The 21011-nt window shown below is 40.4% G+C and overlaps 1 protein-coding gene across 4 annotated transcripts in view; it reads left to right on the top strand.

The window, feature by feature from the left end:
• Positions 1–20377, top strand: part of LOC136848625 (uncharacterized) — a 65352-nt gene extending 44975 nt beyond the window's left edge. For all 4 annotated transcript variants that reach the window (XM_067121021.1, XM_067121024.1, XM_067121023.1 and 1 more), the window contains exons 7-9: positions 7649–7838; positions 10790–10864; positions 18635–20377. In XM_067121021.1, the coding sequence (XP_066977122.1) occupies positions 7649–7838; positions 10790–10864; positions 18635–19681 (1312 nt within the window). In that variant the 3' untranslated portion in view covers positions 19682–20377. The remainder of the gene's footprint in view (positions 1–7648; positions 7839–10789; positions 10865–18634) is intronic.
• The last annotated feature ends 634 nt before the right edge of the window (positions 20378–21011 follow it).

Below are 21011 nucleotides of genomic sequence, written 5' to 3' on the forward strand. Positions count from 1 at the left end.
GCTTTAAGCAGGATCCTCTATTTCTGTCAGTTAATTCTGAGGCTTTTTCATGGGATGCACAATCTGCCCACTTAAGAAAACTTGCAGATATTGCCTAGACTACACAAGAGGCTCTTACCTTCATGAAATAACCTTCTAAACCTAGAGTTTCATTATAATGACTTACCAAAACACTGTAAAAGCTTTTATCTCTTTAAAATCGACACGTCCGAGATATAAATTTTCAAACTTTGTTTGGAACGCTGATATAATTGGCGGGAGACCCAACCCCACCGGATGCCAGTGGGGGTGGTGTGTCAGGCGACATACCCATGAACCCAGGTCAGTTTCATTCTCGGGCGTATTGGGAACGCATCTCGCATCCATCTGCCTCAAACTGTTTGGTTTCCTTTGTCTCCTTTATTTTTTGTTGTGGCGTCTCTCCTTGGTGAAGTACTCAATTTCCTGTTTATTAATCTAGCTAGCCTAGCTCTGTGAATTGGTAGCTATGTCGGATTCAAGTTTCTCGGGATCCAGGTTTTGCGCAGGGAATTTGTGCTCCGCCAAACTAGTTAAACTTAAGTACGACCGCCATTCGTTGTGTACAGCATGTAGGGGTCAAGAGTGTTCCCAGGAGAACACATGCAGTGAATGTATGGGATGGAGTCAGGAGTTTTGGCAAACGTACAGTTCCCATCAGGTAAAGCTGGTTAGGGATAGGGATAGGAAAGCCTTTAAGTGTAAGGAAGCTAGGCTATCTTCTTCTTCGGTGGTGGCATCGGCGTCATCTCCTCTACCGGCTGTTCCTTCCTCCTCTACCGCTGCTCTTTCCCCCCTCTCATATTCCCCCCTCTTCTTCACCAGCTTCCCAGTATGTTTTCCCTAAAGCCAAGCCCAGCCTCGAGGCTGATAAATCGGAATTCGTTCTTTTCAGGAATCAAATGGAAGCGCAAATGAACGGTTTCATGGAGTCGGTCTTAAGTTTAGTGCGCCGCACCGTAGTCCGGCGTTAGCGCCGGTGATGACGCCATGTGTTTGGTGTTGGTGGCGAGTCTGCTCGTTTTTTCTGAATCTTTTGAGCAAAGGCAACTGTCCCGCCGCCTTCTGAGGCTAGAAGACAGTCCGGCGCTGGCGAAAAGGTCAGAAATTATTGCCCACGAGCAGGCTCGTCCTCTAAGGCACAGGAAAGCCTTAGTCCTGTTGGCGAAAGTAGTATGCTTGACTCGCCTTCAAAGCATTGAAAAGTTTCAGGGAGACGTGAAAGTGATTCTCGCAAGGCCCCGGAGGTTCGGGGGCGTGTAAGCTCGCGTAGTGTTTCTCCATCGACGCGTCGATCTTCTCGCCATCGCCGACATCGCAGGATGGTGTCCCCAGAAGCTTTGTCAAGGCGGTCGCAGTCGAAGCGGCACTACCTAAGGTTAAGTTCTTCAGGTGAGAGTAGCAGCAGTTCATCTTCAGCCTCTTCATATTCCAGCTCTTCGGATCCCCCCCCTCCTCGGCAAGTGGGATCAGACCTCTCGGCCCTTAAAGAGCCAATCTTCGGATAATTCCTGCCCTAGGGTTACTAAACTCTTCAAGAAAAGGACAGGCAGCCCTATACCTGGTTGCTCAGCGTGGGGATCCGATCAAGAAGATACATTTCAGATGCTTCCTCCCAGGTCACCTAGGGCAGTCAAGAGGTCTAGCCCTCTCCAGGAAGTTCCGCCGCAAGTGCCCGGGCCTCTTACTCCTCCTTCTACACATGAAGTGTCTGCTCCTTTGGCTATATCCTCACCTTCCCAGGAGTCTATTCTGTTGGAAGAGAAGCTAGAAAAGGTAGTCCGCAAAGTCCTTGGTATTCCTGAGGATAAAGAAGTCATTTCTCCTCAACTCCTGGACGGTCTGGGCATGGAACCGATTCTTTCTGGTGAAGAGGGAGGTCCAGGTGAATCGGGGCCTTCCTCCCATTACGCTTCTCTACTCAGCTTTCGCTGCAGTCGTACCCTCAACATTTTCAACCGACAGCCCCCTCTTCTTCGAAAACCTACGCTTACGGTTGGGAAAACAATGTCCTGCCACTTCCCTTCCCAAATTGGTACTCTCCACCGCCTCCAAGAAAGCATTAAAAGAGGTAGAGGCGTGGTTGGAAGCTAAGAGGTCCTCGGGTAAGTTGTCGCTTTGCACCCTCCTTCAAAGCTGTCGAAAAGGAGGCAAAATTATTACAGCACAGGAGCTTCTCCTTCACTGGGATCCGCAATTTCAGCACAAGGGGACTTGGCCCCTTTGTGGACCCCTCAAGACGCATTTCATTCAAGGCAGCCAAGACCTTCTTTTTGCCCTAGATGTAGAACATTTTTCCAAGAACCTCTTCAAGCTCCTAGAGATTGTCAGCTTTATCGATTGGTCAATGGGAGCTATTTTTAAACAGGTGGAGCAGGCTAATGTCGCAGAAGACGTCTTGGAGAGAATCATGGGGTTCCTTTCCTGCACCGATATTGCTATCCATGATGCGGCAGACGAAATTTCCTCCCTCTTCGCCATGGCCACTCTGAAGAAGAGGGAAACTTGGTGCTCTTTCTTATCTAAGGCTGTGACTTCTTTGCAGAGAACGGCGTTGATGTTCGCACCCTTTGACAAGGAGGGCCTTTTCCCAGAAGCAGTAGTGAAAGACGTCCTGTCAGCCATGGATAAGAGGGCGTCGTCACACATCCTGTCTATGTCTTCCACTAAACCGAGGCCTGCTCCCGCTCCTTTGACCAAGATGGTATCTCCTCTTAACAGGCATCCGTTTCGTAACTCCAGGTCCAAACCTTACTCAAGGTCCCGCTCCAACTCCAGGGGTCACAAGTTCTCCTCGAAGCCACAAGATCGTCATGCCAGTAAGTAGGAACCCTGTCCTCCATGCGCCGGTGGGGGCCAGACTCAGCCTCTTTTGGGAGGAATGGAGAGACAGAGGTGCAGATCAGTGGGTGGTGCAAGTGCTCCAGCTAGGCTACCGCCTTCCATTCGCCCAATCTCCTCCTCTCTCCAATTCTCCCATTTCCTTGACAGCATACTCAGGAGGCTCAGTCAAGTTTGCGGCCCTAGAGACAGAAGTCCAGTCTCTCTTAGGGAAAACGGTCATCGAAGAAGTACAGGACGTGTCAACCCCGGGTTTCTGCAACCGCTTGTTTGTAGTCCCCAAGTCATCAGGGGGTTGGAGGCCAGTTCTCGACGTAAGTGTTCTCAATCTGTACTTAGTGAAAGCCAAGTTTTCCATGGAAACGAACCGCTCAGTTCTTCAGGCACTAACTCGAGGGGGTTGGATGGTGACCCTCGACGTGGAAGATGCCTATTTCCACATTCCAGTACATCAGGACTCCAGGAGGTATCTTTGCTTTGTTTTCAAGGCCAGAGTTTACCAGTTCCGGGCCCTCTGCTTCGGCCTGTCTACAGCCCCGCAAGTGTTCACCAGGATTCTCACCCCGGTAGGTCATTGGCTCCACCTGGAGGGAGTTCGGATCTCCTTGTACCTTGACGACTGGCTACTCCGTTCATCATCAAGGGACCGCTGCATGGAGGACCTTCACAGAACCCTAAGGTTAGCTCGAGACTTAGGGATTCTGATAAACACGGAAAAGTCGAGCTTAGTTCCTTCACAGAGGATTCTTTATTTGGGGATGACTCTGGACAGTCTAGCTTTTCAGGCTTTTCTGTCTCCCAAAAGGGTCTCCTCCTGCCTTCAGCTGGTGGGGAAGTTTCTCCTCCTGGACAGTTGCTCCGCCCGTCAGTGGATGGCTCTCGTGGGAACTCTGTTGTCAGCGGAGCAATTTGTAAAATTAGGCCGTCTGCACATGAGACCCTTACAGTTTTTCCTCAGGGGCTCTTGGGACAGAAGGACCCAAACGGACTCCACGGTCTTCAACGTTCCCCGACGTCAAGGGGCATCTTCTCTGGTGGAAATCTCTGGAAAGACTTTCGGAGGGTCTAGATCTCCTCCCAAGGCAACCATCTCTGCAGATGTTCTCAGACGCGTCCAATGTTGGGTGGGGAGCACATCTAGCCAACCTCAGGATGTCAGGAGTTTGGTCGGATGAACAGAAGAAGCTCCACATCAACGTCAAGGAACTGTTGGCCATTCACCTTGCTCTCCAGGACTTTTCGACCCACGTCTCAGGCCAAGCAGTTGCTGTTCACGCTGACAACTCGACGGCTCTTAGCCTACATCCGGAAACAGGAGGTACCCATTCCTCCTCCTGTTCAAAGCTGGCCGGGACCTTCTTCTGTGGGCGGACAGCAACAGGGTGGCCCTGTTCCTCGGTTTGTGCAGGGAAAGCTGAACGCCCTGGCGGACCAACTCAGCCGTCGAACCAGACTCTCCCTATGGAGTGGACCCTGCACCCGCAAGTGTGCCTAGATCTGTGGAATCTGTGGGGCACTCCCATAATAGATCTCTTCGCGACCTCCAAGAACCATCGTCTCCCAGTGTTCTGCTCACCAGTTCCAGACCCACTGACTCACTTGGTGGACGCCATGCTCCTAGACTGGACGAACCTGTTTGCCTATGCCTTCCCTCCTTTCGGGCTCATCAGGCAAGTGATAAACAAAGTGAAATTCCATCAGAATGTCGAACTGATCCTCGTTGCCCCGTTCTGGCCAAGGAAGGAGTGGTTCCCGACCTGCTAGATCTCCTGATAGACTTCCCAAGGCTTCTCCCTCAAAGGAAGTCGCTTCAAACAACCCCACCTAATGAAGTTCCACCAGGGATTGTCCACTCTCGCTCTGACAGGCTTCAGACTGTCAGGAAGCTCATCAGAGTGTGAGGTTTTCAAGCAAGGCTGCAGAGGCTATTGCGAGGTGCAGAAGGGACTCCTCTAGCAAATTATACCAATCCAAGTGGACAGTCTTTAGGAACTGGTGTAGAAAAAATAGTATCTCCTCTTCCTCGACGTCTATAACTCAACTTGCTGATTTTTCAATTTACCTGAGAGATTCAAGAAAATTGATGCCATCAACCATCAAGGGTTACAGAGCTATGCTGTCCTCCATCTTCTACCATAGGGGGGTAGACCTATCAAATAACCGAGACTTGTCAGACCTCGTCAAGTCCTTAGACACAGCTAAGACCCCAAAACCTGCCCTTGCCTGGAATTTAGATTTAGTTTTGAGGTGGTTGATGTCTCCAAGGTACGAACCTTTAGAAGATCTTTCTCTTAGGGACCTCACTAAGAAATCCCTTTTTCTGGTTACTTTAGCAACGGCAAAGAGGGTTAGTGAAATACAGGCCATTGACAAGGAAGTGGGTTTTTCACAAGGTAATGCTGTTTGCTCGTTCACCTTGAATTTTCTGGCCAAGAACGAGTCCCCTTCCAACCCGTGGCCTCGGTCCTTTACCATTCAGAACCTCTCCGAAGTGGCTGGCCCTCAAGAATTGGAGGCTTCTTTGTGCCCCGTTAGGGCTATCAACACTTACTTAGCCAGAACGGCCAGCATCAGAGGACGTTCCTCTAACCTGTGGTGTTCAGTGAAGGATCCAACCAAACCTTTATCCAAGAATGCCCTGGCTTTCTTCAAAGGAACTCATTTTAGAGACGCACAGGCACATCAACGAAGAGGACGCACGCCTAGTCAAGTCTCACATTCACGAAGTGCGCTCAACAGCAACTTCAGTGGCTTTCCGTCATAATAAGTCACTTTCGCAGATCACACAGAGCACCTTCTGGAGGTCGAAGTCGGTGTTTGCGTCTCACTACCTTAGGGAGGTTGAAGTTGCGTACCCCTGTGGTTTTATGGTTGCTGAGTTAATGGGAAGCTGGGGGTGCTCAGTTCACCTGGAGTACCCTCCATTCTAGTTGAGCTGCTGAGGGTATAGGGAAGGGGGATGTATTTAACTGTTTTTAGGTTAGGCGGTGAGGCCCGTTTTTCAGTCTGGTTGCTTTCCAATTGCTCAGGGCAAGAGCAAATGAAAGTCACCCCTTGTCTTAGTCAGTGGTGTACTTCCCTGACTACTTCGGGTGTTATGGAGCAGAGTAGCTAGCAGTGCTTACGCCCAATGCCTCTGCAGGTGATGGAGCTTCAACCAACAGCAGTACCTCCCTGCAAAAGCCCATCTACCAGGTAAGGTGACTCCTGCCCTTTTGTTGGTAGGGATCCTTAAGATACCCATGGTTAGAGTTTGTTTCTTTTCTTTTTTTTTATGTGTAACCTTTCAATAACTGGTACCTCATCCCCTGCCCTTCCACCTTAAATGTGGAATCAGCTTTTACAGTGTTTTGGTAAGTCATTATAATGAAAATGACATTTTTATGATAAAATGATGTTTCATTATACTTACCAAAACACTGTAACGTAAAGGCCTCCTCCTCCCCGCAGGGGGAGACGTTATCTCAGGTTTTCACTAATTGTGTATACCGAGAATGAAACTGACCTTGGTTCATGGGTATGTCGCCTGACACACCACCCCCACCGGCATCCGGTGGTGTTGGGTCTCCCGCCAATTATATCAGCGTTCCAAACAAAGTTTGAAAATTTATATCTCGGACGTGTCAATTTTAAAGAGATAAAAGCTTTTACAGTGTTTTGGTAAGTATAATGAAACATCATTTTATCATAAAAATGTCATGTTCATTGGGAGTATGTTTAGTGTTGGTAACCAGCTGGTACATGATCTTTTGAATATGGAATTACATGTCTGGGGCTCTTAAAGAAATAAGTGTGGGCTAATGTAAATGTTTGGTTTGTATTGAATAAATTAATTTTGTTTTGAAGAATTATAATTTCTATAATTCATAGATGGAAGATATCCTGTATTACCAGTGCAAGGCAGGATAGTTCAAGAATTTAAATAATTCAGAAATTAGAAAAGGAAATTCAAGTGCCTCTGAAATGAAACCAGTAAGTGGTATTTACAGACATTTTGATTCTCCAGATACCAACCATTTAGTGGCTTTTGTAGTTGGGCATTTTTGAAATCAATCCAGTAACAACAGAACTGGTACTCAAGCTTTGTTTTAGATTGCCAGTAGACGGGCAGAATTTTCTAAACTTTGCCACTGAAACTCATTGGAATTTCTGTAATGATATACAACCTTGTTATATGTTATCATACTTACAGTGGACTACATGTTATGCTTAGCTATCCACATGTGGACAGAAAAATTTCTCCAAAAAAGGACCATCATCTCGGTGAAATATTTTCTTGTGGATGGAAATATTTGTCCTAAGTAATTATGTAGAATCAGCTCAGAACATTTTTGGAGTAGTCTTCCATAGACTAAACTTGCATCATTATCTTTAGGTTCTCGAGATTATCAAGGCTAGAGTTGTCAAATCATTATTTGCTGTCCATATGACGGTTCATCTTCCTTATCATTGTAGAAGTCCTTATGCAATATAATGCTGTTTATCAATAAGGCTTTATACAAATCAAGATCTTTCTTATCTTCACTTTACCGTCCGTAGGTACCTTATACATACTGGGTACCTGTGCCTTTCATCCACGAATTCAGATCCTTATTAGTTTTCACCAGTATTTCATTTTGAAGCTAGTGATCAAATTTAGGTAAATATGCACAAAGTCTTTCAGAAATTTGCATATCAGATTGACCAAAGGCATTCCCTTTTATTGTAAACATTAGTTTGATTTCAGAATTGTAATTTTTGGTGTAATGATAAAGTACATGGTCTTTAATTTTTTTCTTACTTTTAACAGGAAAGCACTCTCCGTCATGAGTCGGTCTCACAGTTGTAAAGGGCAAGTATACAAAAAGGATGACCTGGCCAAAATGCTGTTTTTCTCAGACCATTTGAATATGAAGAAAGCCTGTGAACATTATGGAATTGAAGCAACAGAGGCGGGTGTTGTCTTTAACAAGGCCTCTTTTAAAGTAGATGCTCCACTGGTGAGTATTAAACCGTAATGAGTTCTCTTTACTGTCTTATGTATGGTGCATTTTTTGCCTTAATCTTATTATGTCTGCATCTTCATCTGTCCCATTTTCTATGATTTTATGTATCTTTTAACATATCTTTAGCCTACTACTGTACTTCTATAGCTATCACCTCACTGAGTGACCCCATTGGTCCCAGTGCTTGGCCTTTGACCTAAACCTCATATTTCACTCAATTCCACTTCATAGCTACTGCTTATCTGACTAGCTGTTCTTTATCCCTTCTCATCACATTTGAATCACCTCAGTCTTTGAGTTCTGTCTTTTTTTCCAGCCTTCAGTCACTGTAACTCTACCATTTCCTCTTTTGTAATAGGATCTTCCCACCAGACTCCAACCATGAATCTCCATTTCCCATGGCTATGCCCAGGTTTGCCACTTTGAGCAGTACGGCCTTATACACCAATTTTATATTAGTAGTCTATCTCTTGACAACAAGATTCTCCCCTTCCCTCTCTTCCCCTTTTACATGTGAAATACATTTTAGACATCTAAAATCTCTCCAAGTATGTTTTTTAATCCTAGGCACTTCATTTGGCATGATCTGTTGCACATTGTACATGGCACTGAGCCACCTTTTAAACATTTCAACCAACTCTTTAATTCTTAGAGTCTGCTGTTAACACTAGGTTATCTGAAAAAAGCTGGTCTGGGGATGACCATACCCTGAAACCCATAGCTCCTTCCATTTCCATGATAAACTGGCTTCAACATTTGTCTCAGATTCTCCTGATACACCTACCTTGGTCGTCATGCTAGATTTAGTGTTATTGTAGAGTGACTTTATCAGTGTAATTATTCTTTCAGATATTTTCTGCTTTTGTAATGCCCATTAAATTTTTTGTCTTGTACTTTGCCAAATACCTTTTGAAGATCTAAAATAGGTGGTGTAACCTTTTCCCATGTGTGGTACTTGTCCTGTAGTTGCCTCATTGTAGAGACTGCTTTGTTTTCATCTCTCTGGTGCAAAGACAAAGTTACATTTATTAATTTCAAGAGTTTTTAGAACATTTTTTGGCAAGGCCTTTTCCATGATTTTCTTAGGTTGCTCAAGTAATCTTATTCCTGTAATTTTCTCATTGTAGTGTCTCCCCCTTTTCCTTTAATACCATATCTGTAAAGCATTTTTCCCACTCTTCTGGTATTATCTCTGCCTTTATTGGTTTCTCATAGATTATACAGTATCACCTCAACTTAATAGACTTTGGGGGTCTGGTGTTTCTGATAAATAGCAAAGTCCGTAAAATATCAAAGACTGTATATTGCATCCAGCACGTGAATATTTTGAAGATATCGTACGTCTGACAGCAATTCTTTATCATTCATAACTGAAACTAACTTTTACTTTTCTCTTACCATTCAGTTTAAGAGAATTAGGTAAAAATGTATCATTTAAAATAGTAGCATACAAAAAAACTCATAATTTGGTACAGTCTAAGTTGAGGTCTGTTAAGTTGGGGATGTTATTGTATTAAGCTCATGGATGACTGGGTCTCCTGCTGCTTTTATTAGGTCACTTGTTACTCCAGAAGGCTCTGGTGCTTGTTTATTTTTTATCTTTCAGAAGGGTTTTAAACCTGTTCAAATGATATGTTCTCTATTGATTCTCTCTGTTACGCCAACATCCTGCAATTCATGTTCATTTTCTTCATAAAGAAGATTTTCAAATTACTACTTCCACTATACCTGTTTTCCACTTTAATTTCCCCATTCTCATCTCTAGTTAAAATGTTTTTAGCAATACTGTAATCATGCACATGGTAATGGGTTAATTTGAAAAACTAGTCAGAAAATTACTTTACAGTGTTCTACTGTCTTATTATTATTATTACTAGCTGCCCAGCCCGGCACTGCCCAGGAAAACTCTGAATGACAACCAATAAACTCACTCTCTCTCAGCATCCCCTCTTCTCTCTCCCTCAACATCCCCTCTACTCTCTCTCTCACTTCCTCTCCCTCTCAGTCTCTCTCTTTCTCTCCCCTTTCTGTTAAGATAGTTGCTTTAGTTACATTGCCAGCATTTTTGACAGTTGATATTTTACCCCTTCTCACCCCCTGATTCCTATTGGGGCTGAACTTGGTCCTAAATGGCATTGAGAATATCACTATTCATCTCAGCGACGACCTCAAAAACTATTGATTAGGCACTAATATCTGTCATTTTAGGTTATTTTTACATGTCAACCTCTTCCCACCCCTTCTCACTCCCCCTTCCTATCGGGGCTGAACTTGGACTTAAAGGGCATTGGGAGTGTCAGTATTCATCTTAGCAACCTCAAAAATGGTGGATTAGACACTAATATCTGTCATTTTTGGTTATTTTTACATGTCACCCCCTTCTCACACAACCCACGTAGGTGCCAGTGATGTCTTACCCACACTGTTCTTTTCAAGATAGCAAGTCATATGTATACCAAGTTTGGTTGAAATTGCTCAATGCTTTTCAGAGTGTATGTGGAACATACTCACACACATTACATACATACATCCATTTTTATATATATAGAAGATTATTATTATTATTATTATTATTATTATTATTATTATTATTATTATTATTATTATTATTATTATTATTATTATTTCTTACTTTGCTAGTAAATCATCTTTAATATAGACTTTTGAACTTCCAATTTTTTTAATGCAAAGTTCATTAGAAGATTATAAAAATTATAGTATTTTAGTTTGTTTGATTGTCCTTACTCTAAAAAGAAAACCCATTACACTGTTCAGATCCTAGGTATTATGTGGATAGGTGTTAAGGTGAAAGTGGGAAGCCTTTTGATCTGTAATTATTGTTAGTTTTTTATTGTCTTGTACATGGTAATTATTGATGAATGTCTGTTTTGGTATTTTTAAATCTTAAAATTATTAATGATTATAAAGGAGGTTTCTTTTTGCAGAGAAAAGTAACCAGACTCCAGTGGATTGAGGATAGACTTAATAAAGTTTCTCTTACTGAACTTCTCACTCCACAAGTAGGTTCTTCTGATTAGAAATATTTTGTATCCATTTGTAGTGTAGTCTTTATCAGTTGCCATAATGAATACAATTTTATACTACACTGTGATATGCATGGCAATAAATAGATTGTATATATTTATTACTCACATTGGTTTTATATTTACAATTGTAATTTGATCTCTTGAGAACCCTGCCATAAACAGAGCATATATTTATTATGAATTTTTTTGTGTAATTTGATCTCTGAGATGCCATCACAGTCTGTAATGTGAAAACCTGAAGGTAAATAATTTATTTGCCTTGTATTTGGAAACTAAATCAAGTAATTTTTATGGTGTGTTATATACAACTAATATTGTTCGTAACAAACCTGTCAATCATAATTATCCTTAATTTGCAGTATCGAAACATGTAACTTTTGAAGAATACCTGTAGCTAGAAAATTAGCCAGCATGATCATGCACACCTTTGACTCAGTATTAGATAGACAGCCAACATTGATCTTTTGCTTGTATAGTAGGATACAACAGAATCAATAGCTCCCAATCATTTAAAGGTTGGAATTAATATGAACCAATTTAATTTCAGTATCTTTTTTGCTGTCTATAATTTGACCTTTTATTTTAATTATTCCGTATTGTATTTTTTGCTCAGTATCATAACCAAGTTAACTGTTCTGCTGTGTTCTGGTCAGTTACCTTTCTTTGCCATTTAACTACCATATAAATAGTAATTAGGTGAGGTTCATTTCCATTTTAGGTAATCTTTAAAAAAATGTGTAACTTTTTTTTTTAATTAAAGCTGTAAACATTTACTTTGTTTCATGTGTCAAGAGGATAACATTTACATAGCATTTAAGGAGGGTTTATGTTTTATCATCTTTTGACTTCTGTAGAAGTTGATGATTTTACATTTTCCATTGGTGTAAGGTATTACAGCATCTCTAATTCTAACGTATATATATTTTTTAATTACAGTATATAATTTTTATTTATATTTCGGTTTAAATGCACACTAAAATTTGTCATGGACTGCCAGGTAAAGTTTGTTAGTGCTCAGCATTCTACAGTTAGCTTTAGTAATCCTTCATTAGCAATATTTATATTCATTTTATATGCAATAGCGCTGGCTTTCGTGGTGTCAGAGATTTAGCGAACTGCTGCTGCAAATGCTATATCTCTTTCATCTGCTGTATATCAAATTCAACTTCATCGTCACTAAGCTGGTGTTTATTATGAGTCCTCTTCAGCATCCTTGGTTACTCAAATTGTCGTGCTGTTCGCGCTGCTGACTTCTTTACAAGCTGTTCATATGTTCTTAGCCCTGGCCAGGCCCATAATCCAATCTTATACTGGGCTAAGATGTGGACATACGGGGGTTACAGGTGGCTAATTCTCTCATGGATGGATAGTTCCTCTATTGCTCACTTGTTGAGAGATATTCATGATACAAAACACTGCTTCACTTTCAAGTTGTTTTCAACACTGTTCCTCATCATTTTTGTCCTCAAATGGTTCCAGACCTGTCAGAATTTTGTTGTGGTAGAGAATAATTTTATCCTATCCTTCCACCCAAAGTCATTCAGGTTAATTATGATTAATGGGTTTCTCCTGAGGCAATTGCAGTTTTTTAAATAAAAATTTTCCATACAAAATTATCAGTCGTAAGGAAGTGCCCTCTCCCATTACCCTTGGTCTGGCTGTTTAACAAGTTTTACACGTGAAGGATGCTGGCTGCTTTTACTGTATCTACCAGTAGGTCAAAGGTGCACATGTGCATGTCTCTCAGTGATTGATTTTCTACTTGTTCTTCCTTTTCAAGACTTCAGAAGCTAAATGTTATAGAAATTTGATAGTGAGAATTAAGGCTATTTATGATTCATGGGTTTATATGAAAAGTAATTTTATTTTTTGAAAACTCCAATTTTATTCATTAAGGTTATAGATCCATTTTATATTTAAATCCATTACGTTTATGTGCCAAAACAAACCATAATTTTACATTAGCCATAATTGTTTTCTATTGTTTTCTGTTACTGCAGTTACATTAGTATATAAAAGAAATAAAATAGAGTATTGGCCTGGTACCTGTAAGGTCAGTTCTACAGAAGCAGCAGGACTACACTTTAAAGTTTTGAGTTCCTCTTGTAGGTTAGACTGTGTATAGATAGATGGTAAAAGTTACAATGTTTTTTATCATAAGCATTTTCAATACCTTTATCAGTGACATGACCATTTGGTATGAGTATGTTTGAGGTGTATTCAAGTCCATACTCTGTACAGTATTAAAATATTTTTACGTTCTAGTATTTTATAAAATGCGGATCATTATTTAATGAGCATTTCCTTAGCCAGTTATGGTAATTAAGAATTAGCATCTGCAGTAGAATGATGTTCCCTACTTGTACGCTACAGCACTTGCTACTGTCTGTTTACCAAGCTCTCGGCACATATCTTGGTTATGGCACTTCTGGACCCTCAGTGTTCCTAGTGATGTACAGACATAGATTTATGCTCATTTGATATGCAGTATTTTGAAGGATTCATGGAAGTTCTCTTGCTCTTCAAAGTGTTTTTATTCAAGTGGGTGTTGTTCCCAGTATAAGATTGTGGGCATCAGCCTCATTTGCAGCAATGGACAGCAGTTAAAGGAGTGTTTTTAGGATTGGTTTATGTGCTATGAAAAAGGGAAAGCAGCATAAAGATAGTACTGGTACAGTATTAAAAGAATTTCATCTATGACAAGATATGATGTTTTTATGACAAAACACATATATATACAAACTCAATCATTTTAAGCTGCAGTCTATGCAAAACACATCCAGGCATACCAGTTTGAAAAGTAGTAGAAAAATTCCTTCTTCAGATGTATCAGGAAACTACTTCAGGCTGCAAGGCAAAATTCTCATCTGTGGTAACCCTGAAGAAGCAGGGAGGAGAGCAGCTGAAGATTATGATAAATTCACCACCCTACTGACAAACATTCATGTTACAAACATCCAGAGAACACAAACAGACAGGGTCACAAGTTAAAATTGCGTTTTGAGCTCTCCCCGTTGCCACCCGTAAGTTCATATTTTGCTTTGCAAGTCCATTCTTCTAGTAAGAATTTTTGCAAAGAACAGAACACAAGGAAGAAGAATAGCCTGTTCCTTTAACCCCTTCCCTGATTATCCCAAGTATTCTCGTGATTAACTGCCATGTATTCTTCTTACAATCTTGAGAATACCTGTTCATACTAATAAAATATTCCTACTTATTTCCCTCTTCCCAATTTAACTCGTTCTTTGATGAATTCCTATTTTCATTACTTCCTTCCCCCATAGCAAATGTTTAGTATGTATTTTTCTCAATAGATGGCGGGTGCATTGTTTACTTTGTGAACTTCTAATGTCAGATGCTGCTCCTGTGAAATTCTCTCGAAGTTCGTAACTTTCAAAGCATAGCAAAAATACTAATTGTTGAATGTTGCATGAATCTGAATTTCATTTTCTTCTTACCTTTCTAACATCCAGAGTAATTCGTTATAATACTGTATGATTCTGTTTTATAAAGATAAGACTGAAGAGCTCTCAGAGCCATGAGTGTTCTCTTGAGCATAAGAGGGCAGGACAGGTATAGCAAAGGAATGCAGGAGAGGACTATCTGCTAGAAGAGTGAGTCTTGACTCTTACATCTGAGGTAAACAAGAGACCCACCAAGGACCTGTAGTTCAAATGTAACACTTTGCCTGAACTGGACAGAACACTTTAAGTGTTAAATCCAAGAGTGAGGCATACAATAGAGACATATTCATGGCCAGGCAAACCACTTGCATGGATGGAGATGGTTGGAGACAGGTCTGATATCTCTAGATCTACTTTCACATTCAAGGAACTGCTCAAATCCAGAACTTTAAGATGCCCTGCAGCCCCTCACTTGAAGAAACCAGAACTAGCAAGTCATCCAGGTATCAGTAATAATGCAGGCCCATACAATGCACCCTGTCCCCGAGCCCATGGACCAAGTCATTGAGGGAGAGATCAGGAGCCATGGGATCCAAGACAGAGTAAACAAAGTTCAGGATTGAACAAAGTTTAACTGCTGACAGCAATGTGAAGAGATCTTGCAGGACAACATCTCTCTTCCTCATCATGATTTTTGCTAAAATGCAATATGCATAACAAAAATTAAACATGGCTGCATTACCTAGGGAGAAGATCAGGAGGCAGGCCAAGGCTGTGTCCTCAGCATATTGAGAATTGAGGACAACACAGACCTGTAGTGCTGAACACACACTCCTGCAAGTTCAAGACCACAATGGTCTCTCTACAAAAATGCTGGCAAGGGTCCATTTCATTGGCAGTCCAGCAAGTAGAGTAGTATCTGAAGGATGTGCGGCTGTCCCTAGCTATAACTTTGAGTAGTTAGAGAAGAAGAGCCTGAGATATGCAGTTTTGGATTTGGTAGAACATCAGGTTTCCAGATGGTTTCCAGGCTGATAGGTCTGTCATAAGCTGTACTGGAAATGCTTCCAGCCATGTGCATAATGTTCTTTTGGATGGAGTCAAGAGAGTTCACCAACAAAAGCTCAGTGGTCTTAAGGCAGCTTCAGAAACTGTACTTTTATTCCTAGCAGAGCTATTGATGATGAAAATGCCACAAACCCAGTTGATGATTTATACAAAGGATGAATTGTCCTTGAGTGTCCAAAGGCCTCTGCAGTCTTCTCATTCTAGTCCTTTGCCATCAAAACAATGTCTTGGGTTTTGAGGAGAGCCTAATCTTGTGGTTTGAAGAGAACTGGGTGTCTTAGCAGTGTAACCATTTCCAGAGTTGCCCAGGATAAGCAGACAAACTGAATTAGTGACTGAAACAGATGGAGAAGACGACTTTGAATGAGAGAGAGATAACCATCCAAGAAATATTCAGCAAGATGATAGGTCCCCTACACAAGTTTTGGTCATGAGCAGCAAGCAGTGAACTGGTGGAGAGACAGGAAGACCCCGGAGGACAATTGTTGGTGGCTGGACATGGGACCAAATCCCTGACTGAAAATCGAGAACGGAAGCTACTGTTGTGCTTGAGAGGACAATTACAAACATTCTTTGGATCCTGGCACAGCTTAACAGCAATGATCAAAGGTTTGGGAGATAAGACTTCATGCTGAAACTTGAGAATATCCTTTGGCAGGGGTGCACATCATAAGAGTCACCCAGTGAGGTTCATTAGGCAGCAGAATCTCTCGCCAAGTAGGGAGGACATGCACAGGTGAAGATTCAGAAATGCAAGAGAGGAGAATGGAAGAAGACAGAGCAGAAGTGCCTGTAAGTAGAAACACAGAATGAAAAGCAGGAACAGAGTCACTCTGAGACATTTGGTACTTACGTAGTATAGGTCAAAGATGTCAAGGTAGTTACACACTGAGGTTCATAAAACTCCTGAAGTAGGGGTGAGAGTTGCAGCTGTTGGGTACGCATGAACAGGATACACTGAAATAGAATATAGAGGAGCCAATGGATCCGCAGATGCTGGGGGAAGAGCTGAGGTTGAGAGTGTTGCAGCAGTCTTGGTCATGGGCTCAGAGGTACAGGCAGGCATAGCTGGAAACACAGCAGTCAAAGATCCAGGAACGCTGTACACAAGCCGTGGGGTATACAGAAACACTAGCATACATGGCATCTTATAAAGTAGACATTAAAGCACAAGAAAGATACCTAGAAGATTGCATAGGAAAAAGTTAAGGCAAAAAGCAGCTTCAGGGAAAGGTTCAGTGATGGGAAGATGGACAGAATCCAGCAGCATGACAGGCAAAGAAGCTGGAAAAGGATGGAGGTGGCATTGGTGATGCAAGAGGCTCCAAACAACTACTTTATCAAAGAATTGAATGTAGCAAGAAACTGACCCCTCAATGCAGATGAAACCTTCATCTGCAATAGGTATGGTTGGCCCAGCTTGAACAGAAGGTTGAGGAGGCAGTTGAACTGGTGACATTAAGGCAGAGCCAGCAGTGCAACAGGCAAAGCAATGGGTAAGTCTCTCCTTGGAGAGTAGTCAGGAAACTAGTGGGAGAGGGAGACATCTGTTGGGGCTTCTCAGGCAAAAATACTATAGCCATTGATAGAGGGTAAGGCTTGCTATGAAGAAAGGGACATAGAGGAGGTGGAAGTTTCATATGAAGATAACTAAGGCTTGCCAGTCACAGTGACAAGCCAAATCCAGCAGACAACATTCAAAGTAGAACAGTGTCAATAGTAGGCACATTGCTGCCCATACCTATTATTGACTAAATGGCATGTCACTGTATATATTGCATGTCAATTCAGGATCGCACTACTGTCCTCTATATAAAGGTTGCTTTAAAATAAAAATGCTAAATAAATTATGCCATTACAAGTACATTGAAGCATAGTGAAAAAGTAGTGAAACTGCATAAATGAATAACTAAACAGTACAATGTACTTAACTCCAAATCATGAATTTAGTAATATGTAATTAACTGTGACTGAAAGGAGAGAACCAAAGGTAACCATTTCTGTCGAAGGAGATCTGTTGAGCAAACATTACTGGCGTAAGCAGACAGGATCCTAATAAGAGCAAGGCAAGGGTAAGGGTCACTCTATGCAGCAATAACACTCAGCAAGAGAGAAAACCTCTTAGCTAGAATTTTATGAATATGAAAGCAAAATTGGCAAAGAAAGGTTATTGAACAAAACCAATATTACTGAAATTTTCAGAAAAAAAAAACTGCAGTACAGTACATGGAAAACTGAACAGACAGTAAGTAATTCATTGAGACAAAACTCCACTATGCTGACCAAAAGGTAAACCGAATCAAATAACTCAATAAATACTGTACCAGTCATCAGATAAACAGGATAAGAGCAAAAAGGTAATAAGAGAAGAAGAAATGGTAAACCATAAGTGGCACAAAATATTTAATTGTGCTGTATTAATAGCAGTACATCTGTACTTTGCGTAAGGCACACACAAGAGTTGGTAGTGCTGTCAAGTTGTGGCCTGATGGCATTGGCTGGTACATACATTGAGAAGATCTTTCTTTTACTTTTCAAATTAGTTTTCCTGGATGCATTCTATACAGAGTAAAACTACTTGAGTAATGAGTTTGTAATAACTTAGTATTTAAAAATGATGTATTATGAGAAATTCACCTCATTTATCAGATGTTCTTAAAGTTTCCTTTCATGTAGAAATGTAGAGTATATGTACAATGCGTGTAGAGGTAAATGGTATATTGTTTGAAAAAGCCATTACATGTTGCAATGAATGTTTATCAAGAAGAGTAGAGCAGATTGTAATAATGGACATAGACTAGTGTAGTTTGGTAAATTTAATTCAGTCTTGTATGTTAAATTTAATTTCACTGAGAAAGTTTGTGTTGAGAATGTTTTGTTCATACCTCTGAAGGAAATCTTGATTGTAAGTCACTACTGTTAGGTTAAGTATGGAAGTGGTAGAAGTTTGTTCATGGCACTAGTGTAGAACTTTCTCATTTCACCAATATATAACACTTAGAAAAATAACTTGTGCTTTTACTAACTTTTGTGTGGCCTGTATCACAGCCCTAAGTATTGATATTGATTTTAGAAATTTTGTGTATCACTGGCATTCATTGATTACCTGCATTCCAGGTATCATGTCAGATTATGATAGCATCTTAGAGCCCTTTTTCTAACCTTCTATACATTATTTCTTTAGCAGATTGAATATGAAGGGAATTATAAATTTATAATATGTCTTGAATATAAAAATTTTACCGTATATTAAGTTTATAAGCTTGTACAGGACCTCCAAGATGGTGATTTCAGCTCTTTGCCAGTGGAGCTTGGGAAAGAGGAAGAAGACCCAGTGTTGGCACTTCCTGAAGTATTGTTAACTCGTGGATCTGATACAGTTGCTGAAGCATGTGATGAAAAAGATATCACCCTGGATCCAGCAGATGAACCTGATTGGGTTGTTGACAATAATTCCATGGTGCATCCAAAAGAGGCAGAAGAGATTTCAACAGAATTTCCTCTTGACACCAAAGTTTCAGTACCTGATCAAGATGATGTAGATAAATTACCACAGCATTCAGTTAATAAAGAACCTGTAGTTGTCCCAGACAGTGGGGAAGAAGCTTGTAGCTGCTCAGATGTTTCAGTGCATTTATTCACCAAACCAATGCATAAGGATTCTACATATAATGAGATTGAAGTATATGCTAACATTAGTTCTGAAATGTGTATAGAATCTCCAGGAGAAGTGAAAGAAAATGTAAAATTACAGGAACAAGACAATTTGATACCTTTCTCAGAGAAGCTTGGGAACCTGAATGAATCAGTATATCCATCAGAGAAAGAAAGTTTTGCATCGGAAGATTCTGGGGTGTCTTTTGATTCAGTAAATCAGGTACTCTGTGATTCAGCTTTGAGTGAAGATTCCTCAGTAATCTTCAATGAATTCTCCAAAAAAGGTGATGTGTCTAAATCTGTGCTTTTAGAGAAGAGCACAACAGAGAAGTCACCATTTTATTGTATGGATAGTAACGTAAATGAAAATTATCAGTTATCCTCACAAAATCCTTCAAATGCTAATGCTCCAGATGAAGGAACAGATAAAACTTCAGGTAGATGTAGTCCAGGGATCAGCAAAACAGAACTGAGACGACGTAAAAGACAGGCAGAGAAAGAAGCTATTGCCAAAAAGGTTCAGAAAATGAAAGAAAAACAAATAGCAAGTGAAAAGTGGATAACAAAGAAAGCTCTGGTGTTTAGGCCTCTTGCCATCACTGTTGGAGTTTTGTCAGTGGGTGTTGTTGTGTTTTTCTTTTACCAGTATTTTAATGTGTAGAAATGTCATTTTTCACTGTTGCTAAGTAATGCCTGCCATTTAAATTTTATCAGGAAATAGTCGTAATGTTACTTTCTTTATATTAAAGAAATTATTATGATGATTATTTTAGATGGTCATATTTTATTTCTCTTTATCATATTCACAATTTGTTGATCCTTTTTATGTAAAAAAGGCACATTACAAAAAGCTCTTTTAATGTTGCATGTTGAACTGATGACTTTATGAAGAAAAGTTAGCTTTTATACCTTAGTTGCTTGTTAGAAACTCAGGAGTTTTAATGTAAGAAAGCCAAGACTGTTTTACTTTGTTTTTCCAGATCCAGTGTATTTGTATAGAGGATTTTAATGTTTCAGTAATTCATTCTTTTAATACTTCTGTTACTTTTTTATCTCATATAAAAGGAAGATTGGTTCTTGTTTCAACAAATGCTAATCAGTTTATCTTTTTTCCTTAAAAGCAAAAGAGAAGTAAGCAACTTCTCAATAATAAAAGAAATAGATATAAAACTACTTAAAATGAATGACTTTGAAGCCCATCACGTCATGCAGCAGAGGATGCAGTGATGATGATGATGAATAGCCAATGTCATTCGTTTTGAGTGATGTTTATTTTCTACATTTTCTATTCCTAGAAGCCTCTTACTTATTTCTGTTCCATTGTATAATAGACAAAATATATAAATTGTGTAATGTATTTCTGTTTTATTAATAGAGCAACCTTCATTTTCTGGAAAGTGTTCGTTGCAAGATTGTCTTTACATGTAGAAACCATAAAGAAAAGAATATTGAGAAGTGTTGAAAATGAGCTCATATTACCCATTTACGGGCTGCTCCAGGAGCAAGAGCCTGTGCCAGCACAAGGCTGGCTTAATCCTAAACAACAGCAATGAGCTCATATTAAAAATAAAAAATATCAGTTGCAATAACAAGTAGATAATGATAATAGATTAATAAGTAAAGGAGAGCTAAATGGAAGGACAAGAAAGGCCACCTGGTTTTATTTGTAAGCAAAGAAATATAACCCTGTAGGGATAGAACATGGTACAGAGGCTGTAGCATAGCCAAAAGATTGAGGACATTGCTAATATGGTCACCAGTTAACATAAAGTAACTATAATTGTGCCAGCTGCCAAAAATAGCAGTATGCTGATATGGTCACTGCTTGGCATAAAGTAACTATAGTTGTGCCATCTGCCACAAATGGCAGCGTGCTAGTTCAGCAGGTGATTGAAAAGAGGGATAAGCACCCTCAACTGCAAAAAGAGATGAAAGTACAAAAATCATAATATGAGACAGTAGAGAAATAAATCCTTCTAGTACATTTGAGA

The sequence above is a fragment of the Macrobrachium rosenbergii genome, chromosome 19, assembly GCF_040412425.1.
Source record: "Macrobrachium rosenbergii isolate ZJJX-2024 chromosome 19, ASM4041242v1, whole genome shotgun sequence".
In the NCBI taxonomy this organism is placed as follows: Eukaryota; Metazoa; Arthropoda; class Malacostraca; order Decapoda; family Palaemonidae; genus Macrobrachium; species Macrobrachium rosenbergii.